The 26814-nt window shown below is 45.7% G+C and overlaps 3 protein-coding genes across 3 annotated transcripts; all 3 read right to left on the bottom strand.

The window, feature by feature from the left end:
* Positions 1 to 985: 985 nt before the first annotated feature.
* On the bottom strand, positions 986 to 10599 carry LOC149332195 (uncharacterized). Its single transcript, XM_089555894.1, has 7 exons — positions 10512 to 10599; positions 8089 to 8156; positions 6202 to 6297; positions 4216 to 4266; positions 2887 to 2949; positions 2185 to 2246; positions 986 to 1046 (listed from the first exon to the last, which is right to left on the bottom strand). Exons 1-7 carry the CDS (start codon positions 10597 to 10599, stop codon positions 986 to 988), a joined length of 489 nt encoding a protein of 162 aa, XP_089412020.1.
* A 4835-nt stretch (positions 10600 to 15434) lies between these two features.
* On the bottom strand, positions 15435 to 24380 carry LOC149332194 (uncharacterized). Its single transcript, XM_089555893.1, has 7 exons — positions 24221 to 24380; positions 22599 to 22696; positions 20969 to 21073; positions 18383 to 18433; positions 17715 to 17780; positions 16788 to 16834; positions 15435 to 15534 (listed from the first exon to the last, which is right to left on the bottom strand). Exons 1-7 carry the CDS (start codon positions 24378 to 24380, stop codon positions 15435 to 15437), a joined length of 627 nt encoding a protein of 208 aa, XP_089412019.1.
* A 1063-nt stretch (positions 24381 to 25443) lies between these two features.
* On the bottom strand, positions 25444 to 26559 carry LOC149332193 (uncharacterized). The gene has a single exon (XM_089557483.1). It carries the CDS (start codon positions 26557 to 26559, stop codon positions 25444 to 25446), a length of 1116 nt encoding a protein of 371 aa, XP_089413609.1.
* Between the last annotated feature and the right edge of the window lie 255 nt (positions 26560 to 26814).

The following is a 26814-nucleotide window of genomic DNA, read 5'->3' as shown; positions in this document are numbered from 1 at the left end:
CGTATGTTCTGCCGCTCGGTGACACACCTTGCACTGTGCGCAGTGTTTCGGTAGATGCGCACCTCCTACTTCTGCATGGTCATTGATGCACCTGCCCGTTTGGCCCACATAGGCCTTGCCACATGGGAAGCACTTTGTGAAGTGCTGCAGTGGCGTGGTTTATGAAATACCGCTGACCTGCGGCAAGGCCTATGTGGGCCAAACGGGCAGGTGCATCAATGACAGCTCATGCTCATTACTGTATGCCAGCCATCTTGCTGCTTCCTTGTGCTCGAAGTCCATGACGTAGCAGCCTCTCACATAAGGCACCGGTGTTAATTAGGTGTTTACCATGCTCCGGCACTAGGGCAGGAGATTTAGTTCATAGAGCAGATAACCGATAATCTTTCAGGCTTAGAGAATGTATTCCAAGGAAAAGGCACCAGAGCGCAAAAAAGAGAGTCAGACGGGGATTTAAGATTTTCTTGCATTTTCATTTTATTCACCCTCACTGCAAGAAGCCGCCGTGGTGGCTCAGTGGCTATGGTGCTCGGCTGCTGACCCGAAAGACGCGGGTTCGATCCCGGCTGCGGCGGTTGAATTTCTTTGGAGGAGAAATTCGAGGCCCGTGTACTGTGCGATGTCAGTGCACGTTAAAGAACCCCAGGTGGTCGAAATTTCCGGAGCCCTTCACTACGGCGTCTCTCATAGCCTCAGTCGCTTTGGGACGTTAAACCCCATAAACCAACCAATCACTGCAAGAAGCACTGAAGGGGACAGTAGTTACAAAAGTACGAAATGACAAAAGATCACGAAAAGCGAATAAGACACAAACAAGTCTGAAGATAAGCTTTGCTGGCTCGCTTCTTGCTGCTGCTGCGGTAGAGAGCGAATTATATCTAAGCATACGAAGCATATATAGCGGGATTTTTTTTTTCAGGGAGTGCATTTTATTTTAGTTTGCATGGGAGCATGACAAGCAGGAGTCTCCAGCTGGGCCCAGTGTTTACCAATACGTATCGCTGCGATAGACTCCGAAGAAGCTGTCGATCCTGTGACCGCTGTGCCTGAAACAAACGTATACAAGGGAAGGCGTACGCGATTGTTCAATAAAAAGACCGGCAATAGTCAGCGTGTAAAAATGGCTGACATGCTATTCTGCATTAGGAAGGGGGTTTCGGAAAACAGACGCGATAGCAGAAGAGATTATAAAATAGTTTTAAGAAGGAAATGGGCGAAAATAACTTTGTTAAAGAGATGCTAAAAAAACTCCATCGAATTTTTGTTCTTTGCAAAAAATTGATTGTGTTGCTCTTTCTGGCCATTTTTCTTTTTTCCCCTCTCTTTTTTGTTCTCTGCTACTACCCTCCAACCTATATGTACGCCCCCCCCCCCCCTTATGTAATGCCTCCGGGCCTTTAAAGGACAAATAAATGAAATGAAATTTACCAGAAATGTTCATATATATCGATATAATTGAATGTTGATATTTGTGCGACAGTGAAGGATGTATTTTGTGCTGAGGAAATTTGATTTAAAGAAGAAGCACTTTATTTCCGCCCCGTAGATTAGAACACGTGCCGTCAAGCCGGAAATGACTCCGTGATGACCGTTTATAGGAGAATGACCGTGTAACCTAGCTTCATGGATCCGCACCCGCAAAAACCTAGTCTTGACGTCACCACAGTATGCTTGCTACAACTACCGCTGACGACAATACCATGTATCACATTTTTAGAGTGCTATAGAAATATAAACCCCATCGGGACGAAAATGTGTCGTCGGAGGATAAATTAGCTGATTGGCTAGACATGCAGGTGACGTCACCAGACAGGAAATGACGTTACTTCCGACAAACAGCTCCAATTTCAACACATTGCCGATACATAATTCCACCAAGTGTCCCTGTGAATTTTTTTTTTTTCATTTTATGGCTTGTAAAGGCTCTTTTTCAGATAAAGTAGTGCCTTTGGAGTTAGTATGCGGTAATCTATGGATACAGGACAACTTAATCTCGTCATCAGTGTCTCTTTAATGCTCAGGAGTGATTTGTACGAGCACACTGTAGTTACCACGGATTTGCTGTACATCAAAATATCGGTCAGTCTATCCATCTAAAGCCTTTCCACCTGGGCACACTGACGGAATTTTCAAGAGCAAAGATTTAGTGAACAAACTCTATTCGTCTGGTAACAGAGGTCTTACTTTCTGTTCCTCGTTTCTTCGTCTGCTCCGCTGCGATGTGACGCTTTCGCTGCAAGGCATTTCTGCAAGCATCACGATTTCTCGTTTGTGGCGTGGTAATTACGACAGGACTGCATTGCTAGCTCTTCAGTAAGAATTGCAGCTGGATGATACAACGATCCTATACCCATTCTACTCTAGTTATGTTCTTTCTGACCTACGTCACTGGCTAAAGCGACGTCACTCCCATACTATATAGCCACGATCTGCAAGTCTCTGCGGTGGACGATGAGTGGGAATTGAAGAAAACTAAACGTTATATTACATTGCCCCAAAATGCGGACAAGGGCTATGGTACCTAGGCCTGCACCGTTACACTTTTTCGCCTCTATAGTTATGGTTGCCCCCCCCCCCCCCCCTCTTTGTCTTTTCATTTGTCTACTTTTATGCAACCTGCAGGATGCATCGTACAAGCCGCAAGATTACATATTTAGCATTTTCGTCTACATAAATGAATGCCTAACCCATGCACTAAAATTTAAAAAAAAATTTCTGTAAAACTATTTGTTATCCATCATGACGAATAAATAACAGAGATTGCTTCATATCGCATCTAACTGACACGCAGCACAGCCTGTGTATAAGAGAGCTTACTTGTCACGCACTAGATGAAGGTAAGAATGCAGGTGCAAGAAAAAAAGCTGTACAGAAAGGAGGATTTACCCTGTATGCGTCTGTGATCTGTAGCAGCTTCGACCTCGTGTGGATACCAACAGAACTAAAAGCCTAAAATAAAGAAAATACAAAAAAATATATACGATGAGGCAGTCTGAGGACGATACCCGAACAGCGCATAGAAGATAATAATGCGCACCGTGCATCAAGCAAAAACTCGAGACGAGCTGCTCTTAAAGAAAAGTACAGCCTTTGTCAAAAGTAACCAGGCTGCACGGTTTTCTTCTCGGCCGTATATTAAACCTATTATGCAAGTCCTCAAGCTCTAAATCTCTGTATCGTAAGAAGAACCCCTGCCCTCACCTCAAAGAACTTTTTGGTCTTTAGGGAAGCCATGAGGGCTCTTTTATACGAATGAGAAGCAAACCATGGAGCCTGGTTACTTTTGACAAAGACTGTACATGACCGTGTTTTCTCTGTGTTTTGGATGTCTGATGTTAATCCAAACGTATAGTTTCGCATTTCCTTAGTTCTGTGGAATGTGTGTCAAATATTTTCTATTTTATTATGCCTATACACAGTTAATTGATTTCGTAGCCTCCTTTCTTTGCTCAAAGAGGCAGTTACAGACTTCGCCGAGTAATTACTCGGGTTGAATGTTTAATCTCCCTATAGGTAGGCGCGAAAACCCGAAAGAATATATGCCGGGGGGATAAACTTAAGTGACGCGATTTTTAGCGGTCTTGGCTTCGAACTGTACATGATCCAGGCCTACGCCGGGACAAGACGCTTTGTTAGACCCGTGGATAGATAGACCCATATGAGACGACTCTGACCTTCCAGACAATTCCGCTAGTCGATGTTGTTTTCACTTGAGGCCGCATATATGATGCCGACCAATGAACTTCCTGCCAACATTACATTAGAAATAATTGTATTCCTGTAACAAGAAACCGAACACGTGACCAATCATCAAACTTCCATTGGAACAAAAAAAAAAATTCGGCTTCACTGGTACAGAAGAGTTCTTTTTTTTTATCACACTGGTAGTATGTATGCCTTCCAGTTAGCAACAGGCTGTCGTAGCCACTATGGAACGGGTGCGCACAGGATGTTCGGAGCTTTTGGACCAATGACGTCACACCTTCGTTGCTTACTAACGTGAACCTGGTCTTCATCTCGTATCTGGACGTTCCTTTGTTTTCAGTCATGAGCCATCTGGGCTATTAGAAAGTTCTGCGTGGAACAATATACGGCCCCATGAAGCGTTACGCGCAATTTAGCTTATTTCGTGATAACTTCCTGAAAAAGTTCGACAGATAGAAAGAAATTTATGGTTTGTGTGCACCGAAAGATTCAGAAGAGAACAATACGTACCTTCCTAACTTCAGCAGAATTGTCATGCGAGCACAAGACCATGACAGAAAACTGGAAAGAACAAAAAAAAATGTTAAGTTCAACGAGGACGCGTTCATTGGAGAGCAGAGGTTCACGTTGATTGTTCTCAGACCGCAGTGTCCTAACGATAGTGCTGTTACTTAGCACTAAGCCTGAAATTACTGCACAGGAATTACGCACATTGGAAACTGTTATATGACGGGTTTGAGACAAGAATTTATCTTCGACGGTCTAAGTCTGAAGGTTCACAGGAGCCAGCAGGTATAGGAGCGAGGTTAGCAATAACATGGCTCCTGGTGTTTAAGCACATGCGATATTAAATTAAATAAAAAAAACGCATCTGATACGTTGCATGATGCATAACACGCGGTTGCAAGTTGCGGAGAAACCAGCTGAACTTCGTTTGCTTGTTGCGCCATAAGCGGGAAATGACCGTTCTGTGACATGTGGCCCATATCGCCTGTAAGTTGCCTGTTTACCATTGGCTGACAACGTGTGACTATGTGGTGGTTAGTCGGGCGCCCCTCAATGTACCGATAAGGCTGTGCCACTGAAATGTGGTAAGCGAAACTTGCCCAGTTGTGCAATGATAAGTTGCTTTCAACGCAACATCAGAAAACACTGTCCCTCACTGAACGCTGTGGCATTTCTGGGTTCCATACACACCTCTGGGGAGTCCACGCGAGATGTTCGTTTCCAGAGACATGTGCTTTCCGTGAGATCAAAACGGTAATTTTTCCAGGTGCATGCTCTTCAAAAAATTGACGAGGACAGCTCATCACATTATGTGTTGGCAATGCATTAGCAGCTGTTGACGTTCTTTCCGGAAGTGACGTCAGTTCCCTCCAACCAATGGGAACGCTCCGGTCTGGTGGCATCACTACCTTCCAGCCGATCAGCGAGTTTAGCTTGCGAAGGCACATTTTCTTCCCGATGGGGCTTCTAATGCTATCGCATTAAAAGCAGCTAGCTGTAGCTAACTACACCCCGGAACCGATCTAAATTTTCTGGAAGCTAGCTATTAAAGCGAAGATTCCCGCGGCCTCCTCACATATAGTAGTAATCTTCGTACTGACCATCCTACTACTGCTGCTACGTCGCCACGGGATCACTACGACGACGTGGCCACTTGATCATGTGGTCACGTAATCACGTGACCACCACGTGTGACTCACTCAAACTTCATCGTCTTATATCTGACGAACGTCTAACGACGACGAAGTTAGCGCGAGGCGAGGGGTGTCTGGATTGCGCGGCACCCTGCAAGCCTGCGCAGTAACTGTGCCGAGCAGTTACAATAAGGCCACCAGAGGTGACGTATACGCACATCAGCCGCGTTGTGGGAGGGCCATGGATACCACCGTGGTGTAACGTCGGGCTCTGAACGCTTCACGTTCAGCACAATGCGGATCAACTAGCTCTGATCGGTCGTATATCATAAGGGTGTAATCATCATTTAATTGTTTGAGGGTAATTCTCGTAATTTATTAATACGAAGGCATTATATGGCTATGTACGCGTCACCAAAAAGTGTCCGCAATATGTGTCCGCAATTTTGTCCTCACATTCATGTCGTCCTACAAAGAGGTATGGAAAACAGTTTGATTGTATCAGATCGAGTGTGGAAAATGTCACTATGGAACAAGTTTGGTTGATGTGGAGTAATTAGGTAATTAATTAAAGTCGAAAAACCCACTTGGACGTTGAAATATCCATGGACGTCGAAATAGCGAGAAGGCGTCAAAACAGCCACAGACATCAAAATGACACCAAGAATGAACAAAGGACAAAGAGTGTCGAGGAGGTGTCAAAGCTTTCGCATATGCCTCCAATGCGGGTCGCCGCAGTGGTCCCAAAGTTCTGTCTGGTACTCTTCACTTAGAGCTGTAGACCATACCTTCTCTGTAACCCGGCAAACTGCTTTGCTCCGCGAAGGCACGCGACCATTGCCTGTGGCAAACTTACGTTGCTTGCATTCAAGCAGCTGTCTGTCGAGTTGCCGTAGGCAGAGGAGAAACAAGCCTTGATGACCTTTCCGCCTTCCTGTGACAACGTCGCGTTCTGAAACCAGCAGACGGAGGCAAATGTCAAGAAAAATCAACGGAATAAACAGTAAATCAAATGAGCGAAGGATCGAGTAAAAGAGCAACAACGCATAGGCACGGCCATCCTAACCAAAAATAGATACAAACAAGCCAAAGCCAAGTACCTAAACATGCGCGAAACAAAAAAGCGAAGCCAAGTAGCTATATCTGTGCCAGGCTGGCCCGTCGAGTTCATAAAATGCCTATAAATATGACTGTGCCAGCACTATCGTCCTCGTTGCATGTATCGTCCATACTTACATTACGTGCCGGATACGCTGCTGATTCCAACCAGCTTTCGCTCATTAATGCACTAAGCCGGTCAGCTTAGCTTTACTGATTTTTTGTTTTGTTTTCTATTAGATTGGCTCTATCAGGGACGTTCTTCGGCATATATGTACGGCGTAGCAGCAACACTATTTGTGATGTAACACGAAACCTAGGCTTGACTTTCTCTTACATCACAAATACTATTGTGGCGTTATATAACTCCATGCGATCAGATGTTGACAAATCAGGACTGAACCTTTTAATGGCGTGCTCGGGCATTTGGGTAGTACGAACGTGCACCGTGGTCACGTGAGCCAGTCATGTGGCTTGTGAGCCTGCGAGAGGATCTTATGCCGAGGGAGGAGCGGAGCAACTATATGTTACTAGCCCCATCACCCGAGAGGTAAAGTTGAGATCTTTTTAACTCGGTAGCATTAAATAAATAGGGTGGCGTAGGGTGGCCCAGGCAGCCACCCCCGAAGAAGCGACCCAGGTCACGTGACCTTTTTGGGGTCATCTAATCTATCCATCAGATTGTGAGAAAATTAACCACACTGGCAGGTGGAAGTTGAATTAATGGTTGATCGCGAGAGGTTTGCTCGGGAAGAGCAACTTGGGTCGCACAAGTGGCAGCACCTGCAATCCCAGGGCAGTGGCGCATTCCTCAACCGCTTCACCACTGCGCCAGGAGGGGTATGAGGACTCCCAGGGATCTACGAATGTAAAGCAGAGAATGACCAACTGCGCATATATGAGGATTCCCTTATATATGCTATAGACTTCTATATTGACTATTGACTTCCTATTGATATTGATTTTTGTCTATTCATAGTCTATAGACAGTCTATAGACAAAAGTCTACTAAAAGTGTATGACCATAAATCTATAGATTTTATATAGACCGTCTATGGCATTTGTATTGCCTATAGACTTTTGTCTATAGACAGTCTATAGAGTTTATAGACAGACCTCTATAGACACTCTATAGACTGTCTAAAACTTTTTTGTAAAGGTTAACTCATTATCTCTACCGCGTCATATCGTTAGGGCGGAGCTTAGGTGTATCCTTCAATTTTATTCTCGTATGCCCGCTCGAGAACGGGAGTTCTTTCGTGCAAGGAAACCGACGCCAACAATTACTTTTTTATGTTCACTAACGTGTCAATAGCTCAGCCTGATCGCGCAACCTAACCCGGCGATGTCGGCGAGGTATAAAAGCGCAGCGACCGGACAGGCAGAGCCTTTCAAGGGCTTTGCAACTCGAATCTAGGGATTGATGTGATCGAAACAGCACGCGTTGAAAACAAAAACTGCAAGCTTTCAGCACCGCCTATGCTTCGCATCTACACTTGCCGTATACTACTGTAAACAGAAAGGAATAAAAATAGAGTAAGCTGTCCTCCAGAACACTCCCTTTTATAAAGTGAGTGCGCTAGAGGAGCTTATTCCCTTTTTACTCCCGTCGTATTCGTATTCGGAGTGTATAAACGGCTCTCACAATTTTCTCGTGCTCTCGAAGGTTGTAATCCTGCAAAATCCATTGGAAGCACTCTGCGCCGTCGTCATCTGGAAGACAAAAGAAAAGCTTGTTTCTACTTTCACACCGCTACGCCGCAGTAAAAGTTCAATATACCATCACATACAATACGCAACAGTACATCAAACTTAGAAATTCCCACCCACCTCCACTTTCCACGAAATGCAGCACCTCCCCAGATGTATACATCGCGGAAACTTAACCACACATCAACACTTCACACTTAACGATAGAATTAGATATTATAGTTATTATTTAGCTATTATTTTACATTACTCGTTCATATTTACACTTTTTATTTTAAATTGGTTTATATTTGACAGTTGCAGTAGATTACTTTTCATTTTACACTAGTTGTTTTGTTTAATAGAGCATTACTATTGTATTCTGTGGTAGTATTATTGAATGCTCTATTCCCGCAGTGGAGTTCTACGGAAAGTGTCCCTTTACGTGTACCCGTTGAGTACACGGGCGTTTTCGTACCCATTCTCCAACCTGGGTATCAGCCTCCGAGGCCGGGTTTCTAACCCGTGCATCCTGCCCAACACAGTCGCGGAACGCCATAGCCACTGCGCTACCTCGAAGGGTAAGTACCATGGGCTTAAGGGCGCCTTATATGTCTCTAAGGTACAGCGATTAATACTTTCGGATCTCGGAGGTTACCAATCGTTGATTTAACTGGCACCTGGCACTTCGGATCTCGGAGGTTGCCAATCGTTGATTTAACTGGCACCTGGCACTTCGGATCTCGGAGGTTGCCAATCGGGCAACTTCGGATCTCGGAGGTTGCCAATCGGGTAACTTCGGATCTCGGAGGTTACCAATCGGTGATTTAAGTGCCACCTGCCACTGCGGTCTGTTTGCTCACAATTCGGTGGGCAGTTTGTGATGACGCCACAAGGTCACGTGACTTAGGTGGCCCGCATTTGGGGATTTTTCGTTCACAATGCCGACGATGACGCCGGATTTTCTATGGAACAGGAGCCTTAATGATATCTCGTTAAAACAATAGTTTACACCACAATTAAGCGTAAAACAGCGAGTAGCTCGCATTTAATTTTCAAGTTGGTTATGACATTTAGCTACAACTATACGAACGACAATTAGAATATTCGATTAGGAGGTGGTGACCAAGCCTTACGACACCAGTGTGGCCAGACCCTGCTCTGGCGAGGGAGCGCGATGTCAACTCTGGTCGCCAGGATCAGGACGCACCACAGGTCTGGTTATTCAATTCCATCTACACGCGGATTTTTTGTTTTTATCCGGTGGAGAATTGCACGGCCCCAAGATTCGAGCCGTGGTCATTTTGCACGTTAGGTCGATGCTCTATGTCTGCACCATCACTGCTCTATGCTAGAAAAACTGACCACTCTGTATACGCAATGCCTCATAACGACCGTATCGTAATCTTGGAAGAGCGTTGGCATTATCTTAACCTATAAGAAAGGGACCCGGGGACTTGAAAAATTACGCAAAGATCAGCTTAATGTCCGTTGCCTAAGCATGGTCGTACACAGGGAGGGGGAGACAGTGCGCCCTCCAATTTGCATGAAAGACGGAGGCGCACATTTTGTCCCCTATTGTTCTCTGCAGCCCAAAAGATTTTAAGAGATAGGCGCTACCATAAACGTTGTGATTCCATTCCCAGCCTTATAAAAATGGTCTATAAACAATTTATAGACTTCTAAAGACTCGATACATTGCCTATATACAAAAGTCTACTAAAAGTGTATGGCCATAAATCTACAAATTGCCTATATACTGCCTATAACATTTGTATTGCCGATATACTGTTCTCTTAGGACTTGTCTATACAGTGTCTATAGATTTTATAGACAGATGTCTATGGACAACTTACACACTCTCTAAAAATTTTTTGGTACCCCCCCACCCTGTGGAGAGACCTACGCACGCCTATTTATACAAAATATTCACTGAGGTAATCACTAATGGAATCAGGAGTGCCTCAGACTCTACAGAATCAGGAGTGCATTAGCTGAAGGACGTTCCAGGGCACCTTATGTGGCCTGGAAACTTTTTAGAAGCACTGTACATATTTTAAATTCATTTAAGTCACTGCGGACTCACTATCAGCGGATATTCTGAAAGGCGAATAAACACTGCATGATCTTCAAAGAAGGGCAAGCTATTTTAGACGAGCAGTTGGAACAATTAAATCGCAAGCAGTGTATAAAGAAAGCGACAACAGCTATACAGGACGCTTAATCCGCATAATCCTGGGTCGGTTTTCCGGTCATGCGCCGTTGTTTTATACCGCGATGGATTGTGCGATCATCTCAATCATTCGGCATGGCCCGGGAACGCTTATATCATTGCCTGGCTTTCGTTACTTTCCCGTCCAAAGAACATGGCGTACTCACTGATCACCTCGTCGAAACACACCGGTGCCTCTTCCAGTCGTGCAAGGATTGCGAGGGATAACAACAGAACAGCCAAGTTTACCATCATGTTCAGGCTCCCAATTACGTTTTCCTTTGCTGCTTGAACTGCCTCGGTCGCAGACGAACTCTTCTACGTCCCTCGTGAAGTCGCTGTATTCTGAAGCATTTTCCTCCAAGTCCGTGATCGAGTCTTCGGAGACTGGTCTGACCAAAAGTCGGAACCATGATTTCTGTGCACAAAGCTTGGATCTTGTCAAGAAAGGCTCTATCGCATTGTTTACTTTGAAACGGGGAGTTCTGAAAGGGAACCATCCAAACGAGCGAGAATTGCGTAAAAGCTTCGGAGGCCGTGGAAAGCTTGAATGCCGCATTGAACACAGCCCAGGCGTCGATTGCTGGGATTCACTTGAAAAGCCTCTCTTTAGAAGCGAGAAGAGGGAGCTTCGAGGCTCTCAAATGACGCAAGGTGAGGCCCTGGTAGGCCACACTGCTTCCTTTGAATAGCGAGGCTGTATTCATCGCTCCGATTAACGTTTTCTGCCCCATCGTGCTGCGCTAGTGCTAGCCAGCATTCGAGCCTACAAATTGTGCTTGCTTGACTACGCGTTTGCGTGTGGAATAATCTTATATTCAGCTGGAAATAAATCAAATATTAATTAAGCCACGCCATGCGGTAGGAAGATAAACTCCATGAAGAGAAACGTAAACTTTAGTAAACTCATTACTAAACTTGGCGCTTTTCTCAAAGGAACTCACGGCGTTCCACTACTAGGCTTGATCAAGGACTATTTACGGTTAAGATCCCAGTTTGTCACCTTCAATCACTCTCAATCAGCGTCTGTCTCTGTAACATCTGGCGTCCCGCAGGGATCAGTTCTAGGGCCACTTCTATTTCTCATCTACATTAATGACGTCGTCCAGATAACTGCTAACACACCTGTTAAAATTCGTCTATATGCAGATGACTGCGTTCTGTATTCAAACATAAGTAATGCATGCGACCAGCTAATTTTAAATAATGTGTTTTCTTCATTCTGTGCTTGGAGCAACACATGGCAGATGAAGATAGGAGGAGGAGGAGGAGGATGAAGGAGGAGGAGGAGGATATAGAAGAGGAAAGGCAGGGAGGTTAACCGAAATAATAATCGGTTTGCTACCCTACACGGGGGGAAGGGGGTGAGGGGATAAAAATAAAAGAAAGAGAAAGGAGAGTAATAGAAAATTTAAGTCCCTATAAAACGTCACTGTTCGTTAAAGTCACAGCCTATCGTGCAGGCCAGAAGTTCTCAAGAAGCGGAGCAGTGCCTTGCAGGCCTTCTCCGCCGACGACCGCCGCTGCCAGGGGCCGAGAATCTTCATTTCCGTGAAAGGGCGTGTATCTAGGCGCTCCAGCGCACGGCTGAGAGACTGCCTTTCGGTGGTGTAGGCAGGGCAGTCACAAAGAATGTGGGTTATGGTCTCGTCTTGCCCGCAGATGGAACATGCAGGACTATCAGCCATACCGATTAAGAATGAGTAGTGATTGGTGAACGCTACACCAAGCCAGAGGCGACACAGCAAAGTTTCTTCTCGTCGTGGTAGGCCTGATGGTAGCCGGAGCTTCAGGTGTGGGTCCAAGGATTGTAAACGGGAATTGCAAAATTGGCCGGAATTCCACGCGGCAAGCGTGATGTCCCGCGCAAGTGCGCGAAGCCTGCTCGCTGCATCCGATCTCGAAATGGGGATCGATACAAAATCGCCGTCGTCGTGCGCAGTTCGCGCGACCTCATCCGCGCGGTGATTACCTGCTATGCCGCTGTGCCCCGGTAGCCATTGGTAGATAATGTCATGCCCTTTGTTGATGGCAGAGTGATGTAGCTGTCGAATTTCTGCGACCAGTTGTTCATGGGCTCCACGGCGAAGAGCAGCTTGTAAGCCTTGGAGGGCAGCTTTCGAATCGGTGAAAATAGACCACCGCTGAGGGCGCTGCTGACTGATGCATTCAATGGCGACACGAAGAGCGGTGAGTTCTGCACCCGTCGAAGAAGTGCGGTGACCTGTCCTAACTCTAATTTCTGTAGTGCTTGCGGGTATGACGACGGAGCCAGAAGAAGATATAGGGTTCACTGAGCCGTCGGTGTAAACGTGCACCCGGTTTACATGGTGCTCATGTAAATATTCAAGGGTGACTTGTTGTAGTTCTGTCGGCGATAAGTCTATCTTGTTCCTGATGCCAGGTATCGAAAGAAGCACACGGGGATTATGCAGGCTCCAAAGTGGCGAGGACGGTCTAGAGGCAGGTGTAAACTGGGACGGCAGAATGGCGGGATGTGCGTCAATGACGTCTGTAAACGATGTGCGCGGCCTGGTAATAGGAAGACTGGCAAGATGGTGAGAGGGAACCCGGGAAATGTGCCGGAAATGTGCCCTCAGTGCGTCAACTGTTAAGTAGGTAGGGATTGGATGCTCCTGGGCGATAAGTACAGATGCGGCCGTAGAGGCACATTTTGGCAATCCTAGGCAAGTCCGGAGAGCTTGAGCTTGAGCGCTCTGCAGACTTCGTATGTTTGTTTTTCGAATATTTCCAAGTACAGGGAGGCTGTAGCGAAGAAATCCCATGAATAAGGCGTTGTAGAGCTGCATCATCGACCGCACCGACGCTCCCCACGACTTTCCCCCAAGAAAGGCGAGAACGTGAGAAATCGCTGTCAGTCTCTTTTTCATGTATGAGATATGAGGGGTCCATGATAGATTTCGGTCGATGATTACTCCCAGAAACCGATGGCTCTTTACGTAGGGTATTGCTGTGCCGTTTATGCATACGGTATAAGGAGACATGTTCTTTCGTGTAAAGGCAACCAGCGAGCACTTTTCGGTTGAAATCTGTAGGCCTTGCTGGCGAAGGTAGGCAGCAAGAATACTTGACGCCTTTTGAAGTCTCGCTCGAACTTGTGGGCGCGTAACTCCAGATGCCCAGATACAGATGTCATCCGCATATATTGAGAGTTGCGCTGACTGTGGTAGTATATCGACAAGCCCGACAAGTGTAAGGTTGAACAGCGTTGGGCTGAGCACTCCACCCTGCGGGACTCCACGGGAAGTGAAATGAGAAGATGTTGGGCCTTCCTCTGTCTGCACAAAGAGAGATCTGTTGGATAAATAACTACGTATCCAGCAGAATACTAACTTGCTCCAAGGCACTGAAGAAACTCGGATTTTTAAAACGCACCTTAAAGGATTCGACTAAAAACTGTAAGTTGACGGCGTACAAATCTCTGGTAAGGCCTGTGCTTGAATACGCCTCGGCAGTCTGGTCACCGCACTTCGCTAAAGACATCACTAAACTAGAAAATGTGCAGAATAAAGCAATAAGGTTTATATATAAACGTTATGACCGCCAGTTCTCTCCCACAGCTCATGCCCGCACCTTATCACTTGACACACTTCAACACAGACGCATATGTGATCGCCTTATCACTCTTCACAAGATCATCAACAAATGCATTTATGTTGACGCCCCGCTTTTCTTTTCTTTCGCCAGTTCTTCAGCACGTGTCACTCGCCGTACTAACCCGCTTAACATTGTGCCGTTTATGCCGTTTTTGGACTCTTTCAAATATTCATTTTTTCCTTCGACAGTGGAGCTATGGAATAATTTGGATATTACATTACGTCAGATGTCTGTTGACCGCTTTGCTCAAGAATTGTCTAATCATGTATTTTCTTATTAATAGCACACTTTTGTTTATGTTTGTTTGTTTGTTTATGTTTATGCACTATCCTACTGTTTTATCTGTTTTCCATCCTATGTACCACTCCTGCAATGTCCCAACTGGGATAGCAGTATTTGTAAATAAAAAAAAAATAAAATAACAGATAGAGTCAATTTTTGTAGTTATACCTGAGAAAAATGAGAAAAGGCTGATTATACAGTAATTATGCACCCTGGATTTTCCCTCGCCATGGGTATGTGCCATTAAACCTGAGGATATGATCATCATCATCATCAACAACATCATTAATATACCTGCCTGCCTTCCAAGCAGGCAGAAGAGAGCAGCGCGGCGTATCTGTCGATTCACAGGCTGAATCCACATTTTCGGCCGAACTGTAGCCAAGTCAAGTACGAAACCTTGTCTTCCTGGCATTCAGTGGTAGAAGACACGTTATTTAAGTAATTTCCATAGACGGTGGCGCCATCTTACCCTCGGTAATATTGAGACACTTTATGGACGACGCTGTAGCGGCGGTAGACTGCTGTACGCGCTGCCGAAGCCGCAACCCAGAGGCCCGCAACCTTTCGATACTGTGTGTTTCGTCTGCGGTCGCCTATGGTTCAAAGACCACAGCAGCAACGCTAAAAAATCGTATTACCGAGAAACTTAATCGTCTGCCAATTGTTTAACCAATGAATGAATTGGGAAAAGAATAAATGTAAAATACGCCTTCTGCTAGTCCTTTGCGAATGATTCCATACACACACGATACACAATACACATACGATAGAAACACCTGAACACTCCTCAAAGATGTCTGAAGAACGGCTCACGAAGTATCCACGGTGTGAGAACATGCAGATTCAACAACTTTCCACTTCACTGTGCCAAGATATGGTCACTAATGCTGCAAATCGCCGCATTCGTGGGGAACTGTGTGCGTTTTTCATATCAAGAAAGCGTTACCAGTGATGGCACAAAATGGTCGGGCGAAAATGATCGAGATGTGCCGGTTTATTTCGTGCATACGCAAAAAAAAAAAAAACAACAGTGGTTTTTGTATGCTCTTCAAGGAGCGTTTGTACTACAGTGAATTTTTCCTTGACATGGCCGACAGGACGGCTTTGTGTTTTTTCGCTTCGTCTTCTTTAGGTGTTGATCTTTCAACCCGAACGCGCTGAAAAATTGAAGGAACTGCGAAGAATGTTCACTTTTGTGAGTCGATGAGGTTGTTTTCTATGTAACTGCGCATCTTCTTCATTGGGCGAACAAAGATTTCCATGACTGCTATTTTGTTTGGCATTGACCTGGCAGAAAAAAAAAAGAAAGAAATCATTTATTTTACGTCATAAGAGAGAGCAGGCAACAAAAAGTAGGCCCACATGTGAGTGAGCAGTCAGGTTTAACCTTATCCTGCATCATCCTTACCTTTGCCTCGCACAATAAAGCATGTAACATACAGGGTGGGCGCAGGCAAGCATTAAAATGAACGTCCTAAGCCGACCTGTGCAAATGTTATAGTGTAAATAGATTACTTGTATACTGTACCTCTCATCCCCAATTTTTTCGGCCTGTCCCCTCACCTATATCATTTAATTTCTCCAGTCTACCTGCTATCCCTTTTTTTTTCTGCTGTCCCAACTCAGGTGCCTCCCCTAGCGATGGCAGATGCCGGGGCTCGCAAAAATCTTTGCCTTTTATTATTCTTAGTAGTAGTATTATTTTTAATAAACCACCATTGCTACTACTACTAACTGCCAAACGGCTGTAGTATACATTGCGCATCAAGTGTGACAGCAAGGTGGTTCCCCTTTGAACTGCTGCAGGCCCCTATTGTAACTCAGTGTTAAAGCGAGGATTCAACAGCATGCATTCATGCACACTTTGTTTATTTGTTAATGTATTTATCTTACTGCAGCCTAACATGAGGCTATAGCAGGGTGGGATTACGAGTTCGCAAGTTGTATAGCTTTCCTTTGTAACCGTATGGCTTCGATTGCGTTGATTATAATGAGTAATTACTCTCTTATTATAAATAAACTGCGATAGCATTAGAACCCCATGGGGCCAGAATGCGTCGTCTGTCAAAATTCTCCCATTGGCTGGCAGGGAGTGGCGCCACCAGATCGGAGCATTCCCATTGGCAAGAGGGAGGCGCCGCCACCAGACTGGAGCATTCCCATTGGCCGGATGGAAGAGACGTCACCAGATAGGAAGTGACGTCACTTTCGGTAAAGGTATCGACAGCTTATAATGCTATCGCGTTACCTACACATAATGGAATTAGGTACCCCTGTGAATTTTATCAGTGTGCGACGGGAGGTTCGTGATGTAGATTTTTATTCGATTCCGTCAAATTTGGAGTCATCCTTTTTCATTGTGGTAGAGATTTAGTTTGGGAAGTTTGCAGATTGAACGCTTCGTCTCGCAGTGTGTCTTTTCGCTGATCAAACGTCGTCCTCGGAGACTAACGGCCATCATTGGCAGCTAAGTGCTAAAAATCGCTTAGCGTGCATTCTAGCGCCATGGAAGAGACGCGAAGAAGTGTTCATATACCAACCCGTCGGGTTGCTCGATCATAGGGTTCTGAGAAGTTCCAGTGCATTTCTGAAAAGGCAGGGTGTTGAGAGCAAAGGATTAGAGGCAGCGACACTGCTCCTATCCTTCATTACACCATTCGCTCCAAATCCCTATAGTGTAGCGAAAAAGTGGTTCTAGTTCTACTGAAGACAACGCAAGGCTCCCCATAATTTCACTGTGATGATCGCATTCGCCACACAGCTTTGTCGGCTTACAACGCAACAACATTGCTAACATGCTAAAATTAACATTCCGAGCTTCTGTTTTAATTTCGATTTTGTTTTTTACTACATAAGCCGATTATTCTCCGTTCTTTTCTAGAAATACTGAACTTTTCTACGCTTCCGTTCGTCACGAGAGGCCGTGTTCAATGTGCACTGCTTTATTTTTCTAAAGGAATTCAGACGCTATTCAGCTCAGTTTTTCACTGGGCAGCATCATAAGTTAAATGTCTTATCAGAGCTCTAGGTGATGATTTTTACTTTGCCATCTCGTACCAGCGCATCACCTATTCTATATGGAGCAGACTAGCATTCTAAACATAGAAGCCCTCATTATATGTTTTTCTTCTTATTTCTACTTTATTTTTTATAGAAGAGCTATAGCGGAGTCGTCGCCGTTACAAAGTATGTCAAACCGGACTCGACACGTCAGGAGTCAGTTTCAACTGCGCAAGTTTTTAGCCTGCAGTGTCGAGAGCAGAGCTGGAGTCCAACTTGAAATATTTTGTAGCCTTTTGCCGGTCTTGGTATATATAACATAGATTCTTATCACATATGAATTCAGTCTGCGCTGCCTTCTTATCATTAGAAAATTTTGAATTGTGACTTTTTTTTCCTTTCGGATTGGGAGTAGCTCCCTATAACGGTTAGCTAATAGCGAGAAGCTCGACTGAGTGGTGGCCTACCTTAAGATCTTCCATGAAGTCGATGATATCCTGGCGCTCCTTAACGTTGTGGAACTCTTTCAGAAACTGGAAACAACCAAGTTCAGCTCAGAGCAGCTTTACGTTTGCAAGATTTTTAACAAAAAGCGACACCCCAGTAGCACAGGGGACTGGGATACAGACGTAACGAATATCATGAAGCATGTCTAAAAAATTTACAATGAGCAGAGTTGTCGCACCTGCAGCACAGTCTCTTATATAGCCACGTTAAACTGCTGATTCTAATCGGAAATTAGGGACAAGCGCTTCTAGTTCCCTCGGTTGCCACAAAGTGGCGCATGGCTTTGAACATTCAAACAGGGCACGTTGACGTCATCCGTGGCGAAAGAAAGAGAATGGTCGAGCGGCTGCAGAACGAAGCTTGATAGGGCGCTCGGCTTTGCGACACTGGCTGGACGCTGTCCCGAATTCCTTGCAGGGATTAGGGACATTTAGAATAGGGTTAGGTGCATAGGTGGAAACTGGAGGAAGGGGCGTTATTGTCCTGCGCCTGCGCACTGGCTCCCCGCAATTCCCCTATGCCCTCAACCGATAGCGTCAGCCTATTCTAGAAGTTCATATTGTCCACATCGCAGAGAGTATAGCGAACGCATTTATGTTTCGAGAATCAACAAGAAAAAGGAACTCACGGGTTCCTTGTCTTCCAAATTGTCATACTGACACAACAGAAGATCTGTCAGCTAGAAAGTTAGAAGGTTAAAGTCAGTATCAGCTGGGAGAAAATGATCACAGTTGTTGCAGACGCGTAAGAGGTCTTTTTGAGCGTGTATTTTTTGCATCAAAACTCTCTTTAAACCATACTCATCGCACCCTTACAAGGCACTTTCTTCATGCTTGTAATTAAAATGTTCTTGCTATTTTCCTCTGAATTGCCTTTGGCCGTAAGGGTAATTCAAATAAATAAGTAAGTAAATAAATAATGTGCGCCTTTGGCTCCCCAAGAATTTTCACTCACTATACACCTCCAGAAGCATAAAACTCTAAATGAATTGGTGACACGCGTGAATATTCATTATTCGTTGTATATTATGGATGCTCAGTAAGGTTTGCTTTGGGAACCAGGACGTTTTAATGAGCGATGAAACCCAAAAGATGTGCTTTGAATGTCCCTTTCCTGGAGCACAACACGTTTCGATAAATTCCCTTCCAGCAGCGGTGCAGCTCCATCGCCAGAGCACGAGCATCTGCATTCTATCGTGAGGGCGGCTATTGACGTCAGTAATGGCCTCGTGACCCCGTCTTTGGAAAAGCGCGTACTGGCGCTTCAGACAATCAGATGCCACTTCATTTTGATCCCGGACTGTATAGGTCACAAGAATTAAGGTTTGATCCTCATGTCTTGGCGGCCTTCAGCCCTGCACGTGGTCGTCACGTGGCTAGTGGCTACGCCTTGCTACGTGGCTGGGATAATCTGCCCTGTAGAGCCACGTAGAGTACGAGGGGGTACCCAAAAGAAACCGGACTAAATTTTTTGGTCGGCAAAGCTTCTGTGGTACCGCGTTTTGACACTAGGAGCGCATAGAACGAACATTCCAGAGTCATTAAGCCGAGTGCCGTCGTTGAAGGAGGTCAGACTAGTTTAGGCAGAGTTTTAGAGTGACGACTGTTTTGTGTGAACGTCGTTTTTGCAATGGCTGATTTTCGTGAACAGCGTGCGCCGGTGAAATTCTGATTTTTGCTCGGAAAAAGTTGAATGGAAACTCCTGAAATATTAAGAAAGACGTACAAGGACGATGCTATGGGGACAACTCAAGTGTTCCTGAATCGAATCCTGAATCAAAGCAACAATCATGCCAATGGAAAACTTCAAATTCACCTCGCCTCAAGAAAGCTCGTCAGGTGAAACCAAACCTCAAAACAATGCTGATTTGTTTTTTCGACGTGAGAGGAGTCGTTCATTGAGAATTTGTTCCGCAGGGTCAGACAGTTAGCCAGGCTTTCTACTTGGATGTTTTGAAAATATTGGACAACAGTGTGCGGTGGAAGGGGCCAGATTTGCGGCGGTCGGGTGACTGGTTTTTCCATCATGGCAATGCCCCTGCTCACACAGCCCTGTCGCTACGACAATTTTGGACCAAAACTGGCATGACCCCTATTCCTCAACCCTCATACTCTCCCGACCTTGCCCCGTGCTACTTTCTTTGTTTCCTAGAATGAAAAAATAGGTGAATGGAAAGCGTTTCGCTGATGTTGCTGAGGTGAAGAAAAAAATGACGGAAGCACTGTCAAGCATCACAAAAGATGAATTTAAACAATGTTTTGAAAAATGAAATGAAAGATTCGACAAGCGTATCATTGCAAGTGGGGAATACTTTGAAGGAGATTGAAGGTCTGTGCTTAAAATGTGAACAAATAAGTTCAAACAAAAATAAGTCCGGTTTCTTTTGGGTACCCCCTCGTACACGTGAATGCTCACATGACCCCCTTTATCTTTCGTTTCGACCCAGCATCACTTCCTAAGGCAGACGCAGCCCTACAGGCAAAACGTCCTTAACACCCTTCACAGAATAATGCTATTTCATTTTTATTTTCCGTCCATTCATCTCTGATCCAAGCGAGGCCACTACGCTTCTTCCGTCACGTGGATATAGCACGGAAACAACCATTACGTTATAACCATCGGTCCATGTTACAGTCTACACAGAAAAGAGTAAAAAGGGAGTAAGCTCCTTGTAAAATGGTCTATAGGCAGTCTATAGACTTCTTATAGACTCTATTGCCTGCTTAAAGATATTTATTTTTTTCTATTTATAGTCTATAGACAAAAGTCTACTAAAAGTGCATGGCCATAAAACTATAGATTGTCTATAGACTGTCCATATCGTTTGTATTGCTTATAGAATGTTCTTTACGATTTGTCTATAGAGTCTATAGACTTTGTAGACAAAAGTCTATAGACTGTCTAAAAATATTATTGTAGGGGCTGTCCTCTACCGCATTTAATTTTACAAAAGGGGGTATGCTAGAGTACAGCTTGCTCCCTTTTTACTTCCATATAGGAGTATTCGTGTGTATATAGGAGTATACAGGAGAGTGTAAATAGGAGTGCGCATACAGAAGCATTCGTGTGTATAGGAGTGCATATAACTATCGCCAGCAATGACTTGCTGCTCATAGCATATTACTGTTACACGCGGGAGTCGGAGCGCCTTCGCTGCATGCCGCGCTTGCGGTCTGTGTTGCTTCAGGAAACCTGGACAGCAGGGGGCACTCACAAGGTTGGCATCCACGCAGGTGTCCCACATCTGCTGGGCAAAGGTGTACATGGCGTAGCAGCCTATTGTCACCACGACGTCCTTCTTGGACATGTTGCCGAACGCCTGCTCCGAAGAAGAGAAAGAGAGAGAAAAAAAGACGATCATTTTCGGAAGCCGCGGAGCTGCGGTACAATAACAACCGCTAAGTTGATTATATATACAGAGTGTTCAAAACTAGGCATTAATGGCTTAAAAAGAAGAGCAGTGTTCAGAAAAGTCAGTACTGTAAATGGGTTATACGGCCAGGCGGACACAAACAGAGTGAAAAATTATCATCGTAACGTGAGTAATTAACTAAAATTCACTAATTAACTTTTTATTTACTGCTGTTAGCGTGCATGTTTCTATTAAAAACTTAGAGGCAGTGGCATGCAAATATTTATTATATTATGTACAATTTTAGTAACGCTTCTGTATGCTGAGATGTGCACCTCTATACCTCTACATTCAGCCCTATCCATCTAATTACGCGTGCGAGACCGCAGCGCTCGGCATGAAGCTCCTCCCTTATGTGACGCAGCTGTTGCGCGTCACACTTCGACTTACGAGAATGTTGGATTGCAGGCGACGGTTATAAATTTTCGCTCTTGGTCAGCAGGGTGGTATCGCTGCGCTTGACTGCATGCGAAGTCTACGAGGGGTTCCACGTACTTATCACCCACTCAAGAAGCAATCCCTACAGTTATTCTGCGATTTCGCTCGCCAAGAACCATCAGGCAAGAACAAATACACTTAATTGAAGATGTGTGAAATGAATACAAGCGCACAAATGAAAGTACCCCTCTGAAGCCAACAGGCATACCGGCCTGGAGGGTATTCTTAAATCGCAACTGCACAGGTTTTAGAAAATCGACGAGCTTAAAGGGCTCAAATGAGTGAAACTTGCAGGTAAAGCGTGCGAAGTCCTTTGGGGCTAGCATTTGAAATGGTTACAGAATCGTCGATTAAAATCGAGATGGCCATCAAGCTTCCCTGCAGCGCACAGTTCTAAGTGGGGGTGGGGCATCGTGACGTCATCGAACATACCAGTGCATTTTTCAACGCATAAACGCCTGCTTTCGAGGAAAAAAAAAAACTGACGCCACCGGAGGCAAAGGCCTCCGAGCGTTGTTTTGCAGTACCCAAAGAGGCACGGCAGCGTGTGGTTGGCGGCAGCGAAAATTTGGAATCTTACCTTCTGTGACGTCACACCGAGCTTCTTCTGTGACGTCACTTCTCCCGCGGTGTGAGAAGTCTAAAACTGAATCGTCAATTACGTCACTATTTTAAAAGTTGTCGCAAGAACACTACCTACCTGCATCTGCATCTTACAAAGCCTGCTCTACCTGCATCTTACAAAGATTTGAATCCTTGAATAATGCGGAATTCTCAGCAAGTGGTTCAGTTGCCCTTTAATAACTGGAAGAGAGCAATTTGACGCCGAAAGAAAAAATCCGCAAGCTTTACATATTTGCCTGACAAGCCTTTTTAGAGCTTCGTCTGCGCTCAAGTGGTTGTTAATGTAGGCCCCTCGGCACGAATCGTTTACCCCTGTTCGAATTTAAAACGACGCCTCTCGAAATCCGCATTCATGACAGCAAGCGCTCACCTCATGATCATTGTTCGGGTCAAGCTTCCCGTTTTCCTCTTCAGTCTTGTTCACCCAGCGCTTTACAAAATCCTCGCATGCTTGCGCATTTTGGGGACCTGTAACAGGAGGCTGTTTTTATTATGCAGGATTTAATATTACCAGGAGGATGTGTGCCACAAGATGGGAGTAACTGCACCGACGTGCGCTGTAGGCGACATTGTTGTCTCGCTTTTCAGGATTTCAGCAAACAGCGCTGGGATTTTCCTCTTCGAACGAACAAACAAAAAAGAGAAATAAAGAGAAGTCGAAATCACAACAATGACGCGCCTTTCGCCTCCGCCTTACGCCATTTTGGGCGCCTGGTAAATCTCAGCAGTGCCATTCCCTTACAATAATTATCTATATACAGTCTATAGACTTCGTAGAGACTCTACTGTCTTCCTATAGATATTTCTTTTGGTCTATTCATGGTCTATAGACTGTCTATAGACAGTCTATAGCATTTGTATTGCCTATAGACTGTTCTCTAGGAGTTGTCTATAGAGAGTCTGTAGACTTTATAGACAGAAGATCATAGACGGTCTATAGACTGTCTAAAAAAAACTTTTGTCACTGCCATTTTCGCTCATCACGTTGAACAGATTTGACTTCGCTATATTGATCTCTTCAGAATGGGGTTTCCACTGAATCAGCTCTCGAAATGAGCCGATGAATTTCAGAGGCGTGTTTTAATGCTAGAGCATTAGGAGGGCCATGACGGCAAAAATTGTCCGCCGTCACTGCCAAGCGCGCGATGTGGCGTTTTGGGGGAGTTCTGGTTCTCTAGCCGCCACATCTCCACCAGCTATAACACCGGCTAGAACAAAACACCGGCGATAGCATCTTGGTAAGGACACTTCAGTGACACGTGATTGCTATGGGGTTCTATAGTCTGGTACAACTCAAGAACAAAGAGGCAAATGCCCACAAAGGGGCCCTCCAGTCAACTGCGCCTACAGTTTCTCTTGGCATGGTGATTAATCCCCTTTGACTTGCTAACGTGAAATCGCAGCGGGTGGTGTATGAACGGGATTAGCCACGGCTTAATCGGATTAACCGCGGTGTCATGAAAATCGGTCAACGTCATTGGCTTTTGGGCTTTCTTTGAGGGGCTTATGAATGAATGAATGAATGAATGAATGAATGAATGAATGAATGAATGAATGAATGAATGAATGAATGAATGAATGAATGAACTTAAGGCAGTAAGACGAGCGTGGTTGGCGAATCCAACATAGCCTAAACTTTTCCAGTAAACTAGCGTTACCGAAATACATGAACAGCAGGTCGAAGCTCATGTCTGATTCGAATGGACTGAGTAAACCTCTGAGTGTTAAAATGTCTTGACAAATACACTTCATCCTTTCTACAGCCAACCACAGTCGTCGCATGGGTATGGTGAGTTAACTTACATGTACGACACTGATATTATTATTTTTTATCGTTTTCATGCTTGTCCTATTATGTCACATTATTCTTAATGTGCATGAACTGTTCGTACACTTGTAATCAAAATCATCATCACCCATCATCCGACACTATTTTACACAAAATATATTAAAAAAAGCTGAGAAAAAAATTTAGTCGGGATTATATCTTACCATCCGCAAGAAGACATGCCCTCTGACGACTCGGTGACCCATTCTCCGGCGCTGCCCTTTTGTTCGACTTACTCAAGTAAGACTTAAAATCCTTGTGCAGGGCTCCGCTAACACAGCCTGCCAAAAGGAGGCCCAAGATGGCGACCCTTACTGCAGTCATGACTGTGGTGTAAGTGCCTCAGCTCGAGAGGCGCTCAGCTGTCTCGTCACACAGAAGCTGAGGAGCGACTGCGCCTATTGGCGCGCCATCTTTGGTTGAGTTCCGTTAACGTGTCCCTGCTGTCTTACAATGGCTACGCATTGAAACATATGCCTCATTCGCTGTAGCAAACGCGTCCATCTGGGCGTGTGCAATAAACCTGGCTGCGCTTCATAAGCGGGGCATTAACTAGGAGAGCCAAGTTTTATTTCCTTTTATTGTGCGGCTTAAGCCAGTCTCCGCAATAAACTGTTGAGATCGTTTAATGGCTGAAACAAAGAATCGGATGTTAGGGACTCGCACTGCTTAACGGGTGGTGGTGGAGGGGATGTTTTAGTAATAGCTTTCATATATGCCCATGCGAATGCCAGATTAGACTACTGCAGGAACGCATTTAATGTTCTGGGGCTGCGCATTAGGATTTCTCTGCTACTGATTTACCTCTCCTCATATCGCTGTTTTCTAAGCAAGGCAAAATTAGAAACTTAATGGGCAGAAGTTAACGCAAATAGGTGGCGCTGCTGCAATGATTTTCACTGTACAGCAAGAAATACAAAAAGGCGTCAGCTGGCACTTCATAACCAACGTAATATACGTCGTTCTAGGTATCGCGCAGAATAACACGCAGGATCTTAGTGACATTGCAGTTTAATGATCCTGACGCCAACCGCTGTTCTTTAGCGGATTGCTAAAAAATGTCGTTGCACTTTTGCTCGCTGTCTACGCGGAAATTGCTCCGCGCGCTCTTTTGACCGCAAACCTTTGTCCACATACTACTTTTGCACGTGGACATTGCTTCTCATACAAAGCTGCTGAAACGTTAAGCTGAAAACATTTCTTAAACTTATTCTTAGCGCATTGTCAAAACACAAGGACATGGGCAGGAGAAGCTGTGCTGTGTGATCTTTGTGTCTTCATGTGCGCTATAGATCAAGTCAACAGGCACCAAAAGCCCAACATCGTGTGCCTTTCGATTTCTCCAGAGTTACTTATTTACGGTTCATCGTTTTATTCACAGGCAGCATTAGTGAAGCTTCTCCAGTTGGTTCAGCGCGAGCTTGACGATGTCTTCCGGCGGTGCTTCGAGACTCGACGTGAACCAGGGTGCCTCCGGAGCCGCTGTGCTGTCCAGGAACCCTTTTGAGAACATGGGGCCGAACGAGGCAGGCTTGGGGTAGTCCGCCAGGGTGTTCAAGGGTGCGGGCGGGCTTGCGGGGACCAGAACGGGCGCACTGAACTGACCTCCCTGGGGAACGTAGAACAGGACTGCCGGAACAGCTTGGGCCTTCGGCAGTTGCAAGAACTGAGGCACGGGGACGGGCTGGCTGACGACGGGCCCGACGCTGTACCTAGTGAGGCCATTGAGTCGCACCGGCGGAGGCTGGTACTGCCTCGGCTGCTGACCTCCGTTGCCCCTAAGCAGGGGAGGTCGAGATCGCAACACCTGCGAGTTCACACCAGCCCCAGCTTGTCGGTCGGGCGGCACGTACACAAAGAAGGCTGGTTGGTCGTCCCTCACCGCTCCTGGAACCTTCGACTTGAAGTACGACTTGAGGCGGGTGGGCTTTTTCACGAGGGCAACGACGTAGCCGTGGGAAACCGGGGTCTTTAGAGTCGTCTTAACCACTCGGTCGTCCTCTGGACGGGCGCTCAGTGTATCCAGGACAGGTGGGTCTGTTTCCGGTCCGGCTATGTCTTCTTCCGGTAGTCCTGGACCGACCACTTCCTCTTGAGGTGGCACTCCTGGCTGTGGTCCCGGCTGTGGCTGTGGTTCCGGTTGGGGCTGCGGTTCGGGCAGGGGCTGCGGCTGGACCTCAACTGGTCGGTCCGGCGGCCAAGTTATGGAAGCCGTGACAGTTCTGGACTTCGGGCTGCTTGCACTGAATTGTCTCGGAGCATCTGGACCGCCGTTGACTCTAGCTTGCTGATATACGACCTGTGGTGTCGGGTTGTCCTGGTACGGCACGGTATAGAGCCGCCCGACGTTCGTCTGTTGGAGCCCTGCGGGCCCGACAGGTACGGGAACGAGCGGGGTCCAGCTGTACGCAGCAATGGGTGTGTCCAGTCTCTGGCTGAATTGGCCTCCTTTGGCGAAAGCCAGAACGCTTAGGAAGAAGGCACAGAAAGCGCAGGAGCCCATTCTGCGGCCCATGCTAGGTGCTTTCCTGCGTTAGAACATGGGGTCAATCCTTGCAAGTTATGCCATATGGTCATTGCATTTTCTGTGCGGTAACTTCACGTGAAAAAGCCGCTAAAATGGCCTGATCTACTATACGCTTTGCATGAAGTGCTCCGAAAGGGTACCAGAATGCGGGAGTATGCATTTATGGAAAGCAGGGAGAAGAAACGAGATCAGTGCCTACAAACCCGGCACACAGTTCCGGACGACAAGAAG

Source organism: Amblyomma mixtum, chromosome 8, assembly GCF_055824585.1.
Source record: "Amblyomma mixtum isolate Tamu chromosome 8, ASM5582458v1, whole genome shotgun sequence".
In the NCBI taxonomy this organism is placed as follows: domain Eukaryota; kingdom Metazoa; phylum Arthropoda; class Arachnida; order Ixodida; family Ixodidae; genus Amblyomma; species Amblyomma mixtum.
The sequence above is the reverse complement of the archived record's forward strand: the minus strand, read 5'-3'. Positions and strand labels throughout refer to the sequence as shown.